Here is an 11268-nt window from a genome sequence, read left to right on the forward strand (position 1 = left end):
TGAGATTAATGCTTTATCAAACACCTTTCCCATGACAAGTTCTGTGCATACAGAATTGTTGAGTACCCTGGGATATGTTGATAAAAAATGTGTTTTCCAAGTCTGGGACTGATGGAAGCTCCTCTTGTTTTTCCCTGCTGCTTTTCCTTGACAGAGTCCAAGATATTGCCCAGGGCTGGGCTAGGAGAGTATTGATGTGTCAGTAGGAATTGTTAAACACCAGAGCCACTGCAGGGACAGCCTTACCTTCCAGCTTGGGGGCTAATAAATCTTAAATCTCTATTTTGTTCTTTTAGTTTGCATGTAGCTGAGCACACGTTTAAGTCATGGATGTGTGCACTAATCTACAACCTTAAATCTCTGTCAGTGTGATTTTTGTCTGCAAATGTAAATGCAGTTTCCTGAGGGATGTTTTATTTAGCCCCAGTAGACCCAAAGCTTTGGCTTAATTCAGCTAAATGCTCTTTGTGTCGTTTGTAACTGAATCACTTATTCAACACAAGACAAGCATAAACTTAATAAAAATGCCCTCATTTTAGAAACACACTCCAGCTGATGAATATTTGCATAGATCAGCCACAACCCCATACAAATGAAGATTTTGCTTTTTTAAAGAGAACTCATTAATTCAACAGGTCTTGTATGTATAATTTTTTTATTGAAACTGTGCTGAACTGTGTTCATTCTTCATTGCAATACAAAGGAAATCTTATGTTATTAATTCCCTTTCTTGGATTGCAACAGGTGAGGGCAGAGGGTCAAAACAGTGAACTCAGAAATACATCATTGTTAATCCATTTTCTCTCCAAAGCTGCTTCTTTATCTGTAGTAATATATAACTTTTTTTTTTCCTATTATAGCTTGACATATGGTCTAAATCCAACTATCAAGTTTTTCAGAAGGTAAGTCTCACATCATTTCTCTCTACCTAAGGCACATATGTGGAATTGATTTTAAATATCTGGGCCTTTATGTTAAACAATTCAGACTTTATTCTTTGTCATCACAACTTGCAAATAGCAAACAATAATCTGTAATGATGGAAAACTGTGAGTAGAAAAGATCACTTCTGGTGTTACTTAATTTGGATTTATTTCCCATCACAGTTCGAGTCCATGGTTTGGAATAGGAAATTGGAGATTATACTACACTAGTCTTCAAATTTGTTGAGGAATCTTCTTCAGTTTAAATCTTTTGGGGGAGAAAGGACTGTTTCAGGTTCATTTGGATTTTGTTTTGTTGATTTCATTGGGGTTGGTTGCCTCACATTCCTGAGGGTTTAGGTTTAATAAATCAGTGGAGCCCCCCTTTCCAAAATGAGTTTGGAAATATTTTCCATGACATTATTTTTGCCTGCCCTTCTTCCCATGATGGTGCAAGCAAGAGGAGGGACTGACTGGAATGGATGTTATGCCATAAAGTAAGAGAAGACCAAAGGGAGAATGGCAGCAATAAAAATAAAACAGCTAAGAAGGTTAAAGTGTATTTTCCAAAGATCTATATCTTGCTATTTTCAAGGAAGGGAAGATTTCTCTTTGAAGGCCTCTTGTCAGAACGCTGTAAGTTCAGATTGATCCAAGTTTAAATTCCAGTTTCCCTACCCTCAAGCCCCAGTTCAAGGAGCTGGAGTCTCCAGCTGCTGCCTTGGCTCCTTTCATCCACGTTTGTAGTTTGTGAGACGAATGGGGGTCAGGGACTCGAAAGGGCTTTAAAAACAGGGGTCAAAACTGTGGCATCTTGGCTGTGTTTGTGCAGCTCCCTTCCAAGATTTCAGGGCAGTCAGGAGGGGAGGTGTTTGACCTGGGATTTTACCCTGCTGGAGATCAAAGGACAGCTTTTGGGGGAGCGTGGTTGCTCTCCCTTCTCTGCCTGGCATTAAAGCGAATTTTTGCTGCAGTTGATTCTCTACCCCGGAGATTAGTGGTTTAAATATTCTTTCTATTTTAGCATCAAGTAGGGTAATAGAGCAGGAAGTAAAACTGCATTTGTTTATCAGCCTGCTTTCAAGTGATTTTTGCAGTGGAATAAATGTTCTGGAATGACCTGCATCGTGTCATTTTCCCAATGTGTGTGTTTGGTTGTGCACTCATTTGGGCATAAGGTTGTCCTCCTGGATGTTTTGGTTTAGAATAACTTGAAAGGGTAAAGTCATATTGCTGAAATTTGTGTTAAATGATAATCAGGTTTTGATGATATAATTCTCTATAGCAAGATAACAGAGTAGAGTAAATGTCCAGTTTGCTTAGATGTCCACGTTAAGGACTCAGGGTGCATAAATAAGTGGAATAAATTTCCCTTCATGTCCAGGTGATGCTTTCAGAGCAGAAGCTGAAAGAGATCAGTGAGAAAACATAAAATACCCCTCTTCCTGCTGCCTCTGTGGCTGCAGTATGGATAAATGAGAATCTTTGTTCTCTTCCTGAGCTCCTGTTGTCCAGTTTTCTCTTGATAAATACCAAATTATTAATATTTACCAAAAAATATAAACCAACCCAGAAAGACTGCAGGGAAAGGGTGTCTTGTAACCAGCTGAACAACTGTCTGTGGGGGGTTTTATAGCAGTTTTATAGATTTTGTTGCTGACTCTGTCACTGTGTTACCTTGGACAACTTCACCTCTCTTTGGCTGAGTTTCTCATCCCTTAGGCTGGGGTAATATTTGCTGACTTCACAGGAGCTCTCACTGAATTGGTTGCATAGAGCTCTCAGATTCTTGCCTGAGAAATGTGATAAAAATGCAAGGTGATGGCACCTTCTAATCAATAGGTGGTGTAGATTGAGCTGATAGTTGAAGAAGTTAAGGCTGGGACCCACGTCAAGTTTTCAAAGAGGTGATGGAAGGTGCTGTGGTTCAGCATAGTAAATTCTCTGTGGTGCAGTGCTTGGTTTGATTTCCTCTTTATGCTCTAAAGCTGCACCTGTATCTATTTGTAATACCCAGGAGGAGTGATTTAGCAGTAGCAAAATGAAGGAAATAGATAAAATAGTGTTACAGAAACTATTACACTCTGTTACCAGGGTAGGATCTGTACTGCAGGATTTTCTGAACAAATGTTTTCATGCCACTAAAAAATCATGAGTAAATGTGTCAGAGCACATCTGAATGTTCTTGAAATGTGTTTCTCGTGGCAGTCACCAGTATGGCAATGTGGAAGAAGGAAAAATCGGCATGAGTAACTGCTCCCCCCTGGAGGAGGCTGGGCAGCCCTTTCACTGCTGCCTTTAAATGTAAAATCCATCACCCCTCTAAAGGGACAAGGCAATTCCTCTTCAAAACCCCGACCAAGTTCCCAAACTCTGTCTTCAGTGATAATACAACAACACCTGGAGCTCCCCAGGTCCCTGCCTGGGGGAGCTGCAGGCCTGTCAAATTCTCACAGGGTTGCAGCACGACTTTGTAAGTTAAGGACCAGAGACCTCTGATCTTCAATCCAGCCCTGTCAAACGAAGCTAAATTTGTCCTGACTTTTTGTTTGCAAACATTGGCTGTGTCAGCAAGGCTTTTCTCTCTCCTTCTTATTAGGCAGGATACCCGAGTGTGTGTGATTTGATGGGGGCCAGCTCCTGGAGGGCCCATTACTGTTCAAGTGTACAGTCATTTTCCCAGTTCCCTGGAGACTCCCTCAATCTGGTCCTGGGGTGAGCAAACCTTACAGGCACTGAATGCAGCAGCAGGGTCAGATCCAGAGAATGGAGCTGGGAAATAAGAGAGGGGAATGCTGAAAGGGCAGGAGCACTAGGAGCAAAGAAAAGGTTTTTCAGGCTTCCATGTTGGTGTGACATTTAAACTCCACAGGAGCAGCAAATGTTTTCATCTTAAACCTCCTTCTTTTAACACCTCGTGCTTCTTGATCCACTGATTCAAGAAGAGGAATAAAACAGGAAATAAGGAAGGATTTGGGGGCTTAAATCCTGGTGTACATGAAGGCTGCATAATTCCAGTCATTGTGCAGAGGGTTCAAAATTCTAATCGTAAAGAATGGTGCAATGTTCAGAACTTTGCATTCAGAAAAAAAGGAAGAACATAGAATTTTGGAGCTGCTGTGAGTGGATCAAACTGGGAGATGGTGTCAAACAGCTGCTCAGTTAAGAGCAGCATAGCTGGTGTTGCTGAGTACTATGATGAGGTTGGCTGTTTAAGTCATATGCAAAGGCTTTAAACCCATATATTTCATTCTCATCTCAGAGTCCCATCCTTATTTTCACCTAAACAATCTTACCAGCTTTAGCAATGCCACAATCTGGTTGCATTTTTGCTTGATCTGCTTCTCCCCAGAGCACATTTGAAGCAGAGCTTTGAGAAGCTGTCTGTGAGCCCTGTGGTCCCAAAGTGATGGCATGTTCACCACCACAAGGGCACATGAGTACTGTAATGTGTGAAGATGTGTTCTTGTCAGTAATGTCAGAGTGAGATGACGTGCAGGATGAATGCACCATAGACAAAGCGTGGGCTGTGCTCAAGGAGAGGAGCTGGGCTGAGCCAGGGTCACCTGCAGGGCTGCTCCTGGGCAGGATCAGTCCCTGGCTCTCTTCAAAGACCTCCTTGAGTGAAATGAAACCTCTGTGACCCAATCCAAATAAGCAGAGCAAGCAAAATAGTAACTAAACACTTTGTGAGGTCTGGAAACAGCTGATAAATGCTGTTTCACAGAAGTGTGGTGGGGTTGTCCCCAGCTGGGGGTGAGGAAGAGTGTGTAAAGATTTCTGTGAGCTCATCAGTGCCTGTTCCATCCATCATCCTTCCCAGCACCTCTCAGGCACCACGTTCTGTGCCCCACATTGCCTCCAGAGGGACTCAGATGTGTTCCTGGAGAGAAGATTGAGTAATGGGAATCCTTGGAAATGAACAAAGGCATTCGTGCAGTTTTCCACGCTATAAAAGATCTAAACACTAATAAAATAACTTCCTTTTTTTCCCTTTCCCTTAGTGCTGTGATCAGCCTCCAGAGCTCATTGCTACAGGCTGCTGTTAAGGCCATGAACTTACAAGGTTTGGAAAAAAAAGAATTTAAAACCTTTCAGGGGATTTAAAGAATCCCTTTATATTAGATGGAGTTGTCAGTGCTATGCTTGAGGGAATAAACCAGTAAGTGATAAGGGAAGTTCTGCACCTACTTTTGAGAAGGATATTTCCTGGCAGTGAGATAAAATACATGGAGAGAAGAGGAGCTTTTAGGATTCAGTTGTGTGATGGTTTTTATTAGGCCAGGTGTAGCTTCATTTACCTGGTCTGTGGTAGAGCAAAGCTGTGCCTTAGGTCTTTGCTTTTGTGCTTCTTGTCTCAGTTACAGGAAGCACTTACTCAGTCTTCTCCACCTGTAAATTGTATAATTTAGTTTATTTTTTTAATGGATTTTCCAGCTTTGGGAATGCTGTATGACTAACCAGTGTCATCAAAGCCCAATAAAGCCATTTTTGGACGTGTCACCTTTGGAAAACTCAGTGCTGTTCCATTGCATTGCAACTCTTCATGTGAAAAAATGAGTCTCTTTGCCAAATTTGTTTTTTCCATGTCACTGAAGTCTCTTTTCCCCAGTCTCCAAGTGCTTAGTAAAACAATGGCTATTTTATTTAGCAGAATTTTGCTGCAGGAGATTGCCTTATTTCTCCTTTTTTTTAGACAAGAAACACAAGTGCTTTTCAATAGATGAATTGTGAAATATTGAGCTCTTCTGCAAGATCTCCTGAAAATCCATTTCAAGGTCCAGAGCAGAGCTGTCCCAATCGATGTGAGCTCCCCTGAATATGTTTCCCTATAAAAAGAAGTAGAGAAATTAGAAAGTGACTGATAACTCAGACAGCAGTAGGTGAGGCACAACGATAAAAGTGGAGTTAATAAAATAAAACCCTGAGATGTACAGAATATCATCCCACACCCAGAATAAATTAGTTTGTGATTCCAGCTTGGTTGGAAGAAAAAGTGTGTCCCTTAAGTGAGCTGGCACATACACAGTTTGTTTTGCTTTGCTTTGGTGTGAAATTGTATTGCCATTAGGAAAGCTGGGTATTGATCTTTTGGGATTTTTTTCTTTTCCCCTTCCTCTTTTTTTTTCCTTTTTCCTCTTCTTTTTTAATCTTGATCAGTTTGTGTTTTCTCTCATCATCTCTGTTATTTGGGGGGTTTATATCCTCCCTCACTCCCATGTGCTGGGCAGTTTATCCATGGCCCAGCTCTCCCCTGTTTGACATCACTGCTGGGTTGGGAAGGGGAGGGGGGTCATTCCTTTACTCTTCTTCCTCAAATTTGACACCCACTTTGATCTTTTTTAGCTATCAGCTCTTGCTTAGGGTAGAAATAGCCTTTTTTTCAGTGCAGAAGGCATTATTAGTGTTCCAGCAATGCTGGGATGGCTTTTATCTCCCCAAGGAATCTCATTATCTTTACATTACAATAGCAACAGCATATGGGCAACTTTGCCAAAGTGGCCAGTCAATTTAAATTTGTTAATAGCAGTATTTTTTAAGCAACTTCCTTCGGTGCCAAGAGAAAACAACTTTGTTGTTCAGGAGGGAAAAAAAAACAACAACAGAAAACAAACCACAGTTTGTTAGAAGTAGAAATACAGCAGAAGGAGAACGGCTGCTCATAAATATCTTCAGAACTTCCTATTCTTTGACATGTCTGCTACTATCCTATAAAAGCAGCATCTCAAAAAAAAAAATTCAGATAGCTGGTGGGGCTGGGGTTGGCTTCTGAGCACTACATGAGATGTGTTTAAAGGAAATGGCTGCTTTGAGTTCTGCTGTGCTATTAATGCACAGTTCATCACATTATTTCTCATACTTATTTTTACATGGTAACATAGGAATGGTTAAAATGGGCTGGGGTCCGTTTTGTGAATATTCTTGCAAACTCACCAGAATGTGCAAAGTCCTGAAAGTTTTCCCTTCCAAATGTCAGAATCACATGTGAGTCCTGCTCATGCTGGTGGAGCTGGGTGTGTGAGAATGATGGGGAGCAGATCCTGTGTCTAAAATAGCAGGAAAACTCAGAACTGGGTTCAGACAGACTGATGTGATGGAGTGCTCAGTGGAGGAAGTTTGTGTGGTGTGAATGAGAGCCTGGCTATACATGGATTTATTCAGGAATATATCTTTGGCAAAACCACCTCCCTGAATAGCTCCAGGCACGAGCCTCTCTTTTCTCCAGTGAAACTTGGAGTGCTCCAACTCCCATTGCTGAATTGGATTTAACTGCAAATGGGGAACGACTGGAGTTAGATGGGAATAGCAATGTGAATTTCAGTTCTCACTTTCCCTTACTCAAAGTTTGCCACAGTCTGTAGACTGGCCCTGAGAAGAGCTCCACTCCTCCATGTCAGAACTAGAAAATACAATTGAATCACTCTCTATAAAGTCATGTATTTTGTTGGAAGCTTTGACATTACTGATGAGGACCACTGAGATTCATGAGTTGAATTCTGTGAAAGAGCTCTTGTGGTTGTGTTGTTGTTTTGAGTTCTTTATTGTCCAGCCTAAAGAGTTTTTCCAGTAATTTCTTGCATTCAGTCTGGAATTTCTAAGAAGCAGTAAGCTGTTGACAGTGCTGGTAACAGTTGACAGGCTGAATACTGCTAGAAAATTGTATCATAACTGTCAGAAACTGCCCATTCCAGAATAATTTTTAAAATGGTAGTTATTTAAAAAAAAAAATCTGTCAGCATTGGTTAGTTTTCCTTATTTTTCTTTGATTATTCTTGTTATTATAAATACATGTTTTATATGTATTGTGTCCATGTGCAATTCCCAGGTGTATGATCTTATTATGGCTCTGTCTGGGAAATTAAAATGCTTTTTATCAGAAATCTTTTAGTAAGGCAAGTATTTATAAACCATAATCATATTAATTGATTCCTGATGTCAGAGGAAATGAAACTGAGTACTCCTTGTACTCCCTGGTTTGCCACCTCCCCATGGATTCATTGTTTTCCTGCAGGTTAACACTGCTTTGTCTGAAATGGGGAGTGAATAAAGGTATTTTCTTTCTCCTTGCAGGTGACAGATCATGCAACCACTGCCCTGCTGCACTACCAGCTGCCCCAGATGCCAGATGTGGTGGTCAGGTCTTTCATGGTAAGTGTGTTGGAAAACACATTTTTCCAGCCAGATCTGAGTGTGTGTGCAGTGACTGACCTCAGGCAGTTCTGCTGCAATTTTAATTTCCCCAGTTCAAACAAGCTGGAGACTGGGATTCTTTGTGTCTCTTACCTGGACAGGGATGAAGAGCTCATGCCCATTTCCCTGGGGTTATTGGTGTTGGAAAACTGAGCTGGGAACAGCTCTTCTGTCCCAGGTGTCAGTGTTGGCCTGAGGATTCTGCAAAGGTCTGGGTCATCTGTCATGACAGGAGGAAAAACTCCCTCAACCAAACTCTGTCCTATGGCCCAGCCCTTGGACTGTTCCTGCTGTGCAAGTTCTGGATGTACAAAATCTGCTCCACTGGCAGTTCCCTGGTAAGGGGAAATGGCAATTCCCAGTCTGTGTATTCAGTATGGGAAGGGATGGATGGGCATTATTTACAGAAGGTTCCATTTTGCTCTATCCAAACTCTGTTCCTGTGGAATTGTGTGTACTCACCCAGCTCAGCAGCAGGTTTGGAGAAGCAAGGAAATAGTGGAGTATTCAGATCTTTCCTTACTGAATGAAATTAATCCAATACTATTTATTTTGATACACAGATTTAAGTTTATCCACTTTAATTCTGTTTGTGTTTAGAATGGTATTTGTGAAATAAACTTGCATAAGAAGCAGCCTTGTTAATCAGAGGGTGAGAACAAGGAATTAAGATTCAGAATTCCTTCTACCAAGATGAATTTTAGCAGTGGAGACTCTTGCTGTTCTCTCTGCTACAGTCTCCCAATGGAGGATCTGGGGAGAAATGTTCTTTACCATTCAGGCTTTTTCCTCCATTTCCTTCCCTTGTGTTACCCCTTCACCTGAAGCAATGCAGCTGAGACTTTGGGAAACAAAACAATTTTGCCTTTCACTGTCTTTAGGAGTGTTTAGCACCAGTTCTTTTACGTCCTTAATTTCCAGTGTGTAACTTCAGAACAGTCAGGCTCTCCTCCCTGCTGTGCTGGATTGGTTATTTAATAAAAAGGCCACTTAAGATGAGAGATTTGCAAAGTGCATCTTAAAATAATTGGTTTTGAAAGGTGAAAGCAACCGTTGCTGGTCAGATCCATGTTCAACATGGTCCTGAAAATGAATGTTTAATAGAACAAGTGGTTTGTGTGAGCCAAGGCCCTGCTGTATTGATCAGAGGAAACACCAAAACTTGCAACAAAGCAAAACCAGCACAAGTGTCAATATGCTGGGCCTTTCACCTGTCACTTGTGCAATCCACATGACAGGATCCTCTGAAGCCCTAATTTTCTGATGGGAATGGGAAGAACCCATTCCTTTCTTTTCTGTCAGCACACATCTCAAGTGCACAATTTAATTTCATTTACCTATTTTTGTATTATGGCTCAGAAAATTCGATTTCTCGATAGTGCAAGCAAAGCCCATCCAAGCTGAAGTAAATAACAGCAATTTACTTGTAGAGTTGTGCTGCCCTTGTCCCCATATTTACTGCTCAACCCAGACAAGATCTAGTTCTTGTGGAGGAGAGTTATTGACGGCCCAAGGTTTGGTTGCTATAGAGAAGACTGATGAAGATGGAAGGATTTGTTTCAATAAACTCAGCTGACCTCTTCTTCAGAGAACAATTTTCTCTTATCGATGTAATTCAGTAGGACTTCAAATGACAAGATTCATGTGAATCCTTCACAGCATAAATCTGCTGGTCTAGGGCTTTTTTGGCTGTGTGTCTCCTGGAGTGGGGAATTGGGTTATGCAATGCTCATTGCTGTGTGTGATGATGGCAACAACCCATTTCAGAGGCAGGAATTTGGTGAAGGAACATCTGAACTTACCCTGTGTTGTTCAGCACTACTGGCCTGTTATTTATATATATATGTAGTCATCAGTGTAATCAGGTTTAAAATGGCTCAGTATTTTTATGACCAGTGAGTATTGATCCTAAAATCACATTAGAGAGGAAGTTCATTAGCTGGATGTGGGAGTTCTTCTGTCTTCAGCTCTGGAGAGCCCAGCCTGCAGTGGGAGTGCAGCAGGGGGTGATAGATGGGCATGGCAAGAGACAAACCAATACTCAGCTGGAGAAGGCACCATCAGGAACAATAATATCCCAGTAAAAATATGAGGCATTGCAGCATTCACCTCCCCTCACTAATTCTGGAGCTGCAAATGCCTCCTGCTCACAGGGCAGGAATTTCTATTAACAAATTTGCTTAAGTGACTAAAAAAGGAAGAGATGATTAATAAAGTGGGAATTCAGCTCTTCTTGTAATCTTCAGTGTGCTTGTATTTATAAAATCACTCTGCACCTCACTGGGGCCTGGCCAAAGCCCATCCTCAGTCCTTGCTGCTCCTGTTTGACAGGAATAATGACCAAGGGGAGCATCCACATCCAGGTTTCTTTAATTCCTCTCCCTTTTCCTTTCAGACCTGGTTGAGGAGTTACATAAAGCTGTTCCAGGCTCCGTGCCAGCGCTGCGGGAAGTTCCTGCAGGACGGGCTGCCACCCACGTGGAGGGACTTCCGAACCCTCGAGGCTTTCCACGACACCTGCAGGCAGTAGGAGCCTGGCCCTGCCAGCAGCAGCAGTCAGGACAGCCCTGATGGCTCCAGTGCTCAACCTCCCTGTCCTGAGCAGCGAGGTTGCACTGATTTGACTCTGGAGCAGCCACATGTGAGACTGATGCATCCTGGAGAAGCTGTGCGTGATCTGAAATGATCTTGCCTGGGAAGATGTGGCAGTTATCATCGTTACTCTAAACTTTAATGAAAATATCCATTGTACAGTTTACGTTTTGTGACAGAATTTGCAATGCTGAGGACTTTTGTAAGCTTGAAATAAATTTTGTATTCTCAAAATTGGCGCTGTTTGTTTCGTTATTTGATCAGCAAAACCTTTGGGTTTGGTGTGGATTTTTCAGTGCTGCTCTTTTCTTTAGGAAAACTGGAAACATTTAAACATGCTGAAATGTTGGGGGGAGTTGTTGCAAGGCTGCTTATCTGAGTGCTGGGATTCTTTTGTGGAAGAGGAGATTTATGGCATTGATTAAACACAGAATGTCAAAGGCATGTGGCAGCTTGGAAGATGCAGTGTAACTTTCTAAGGCGGGGGGAAACAGATGTTTCCCTTTACTGAAATTGTAATGAGAAATGTTAACAAAATCTGCATGTATTAAGTGGTTAGGAA

At 41.8% G+C, this 11268-nt stretch overlaps 1 protein-coding gene across 1 annotated transcript in view; it reads left to right on the forward strand.

Moving 5' to 3' along the window:
• MED27 (mediator complex subunit 27) overlaps window positions 1-10940 on the forward strand; it is an 83479-nt gene extending 72539 nt beyond the window's left edge. Inside the window, exons 6-8 of the mRNA XM_014873241.2 lie at window positions 861-902; window positions 7995-8072; window positions 10510-10940. Of these exons, the coding sequence (XP_014728727.1) occupies window positions 861-902; window positions 7995-8072; window positions 10510-10644 (255 nt within the window). The 3' untranslated portion in view covers window positions 10645-10940. The remainder of the gene's footprint in view (window positions 1-860; window positions 903-7994; window positions 8073-10509) is intronic.
• Window positions 10941-11268: the final 328 nt, after the last annotated feature.

The sequence above is a fragment of the Sturnus vulgaris genome, chromosome 22 (assembly GCF_052056855.1).
Source record: "Sturnus vulgaris isolate bStuVul1 chromosome 22, bStuVul1.hap1, whole genome shotgun sequence".
Taxonomy (NCBI): Eukaryota; Metazoa; Chordata; class Aves; order Passeriformes; family Sturnidae; genus Sturnus; species Sturnus vulgaris.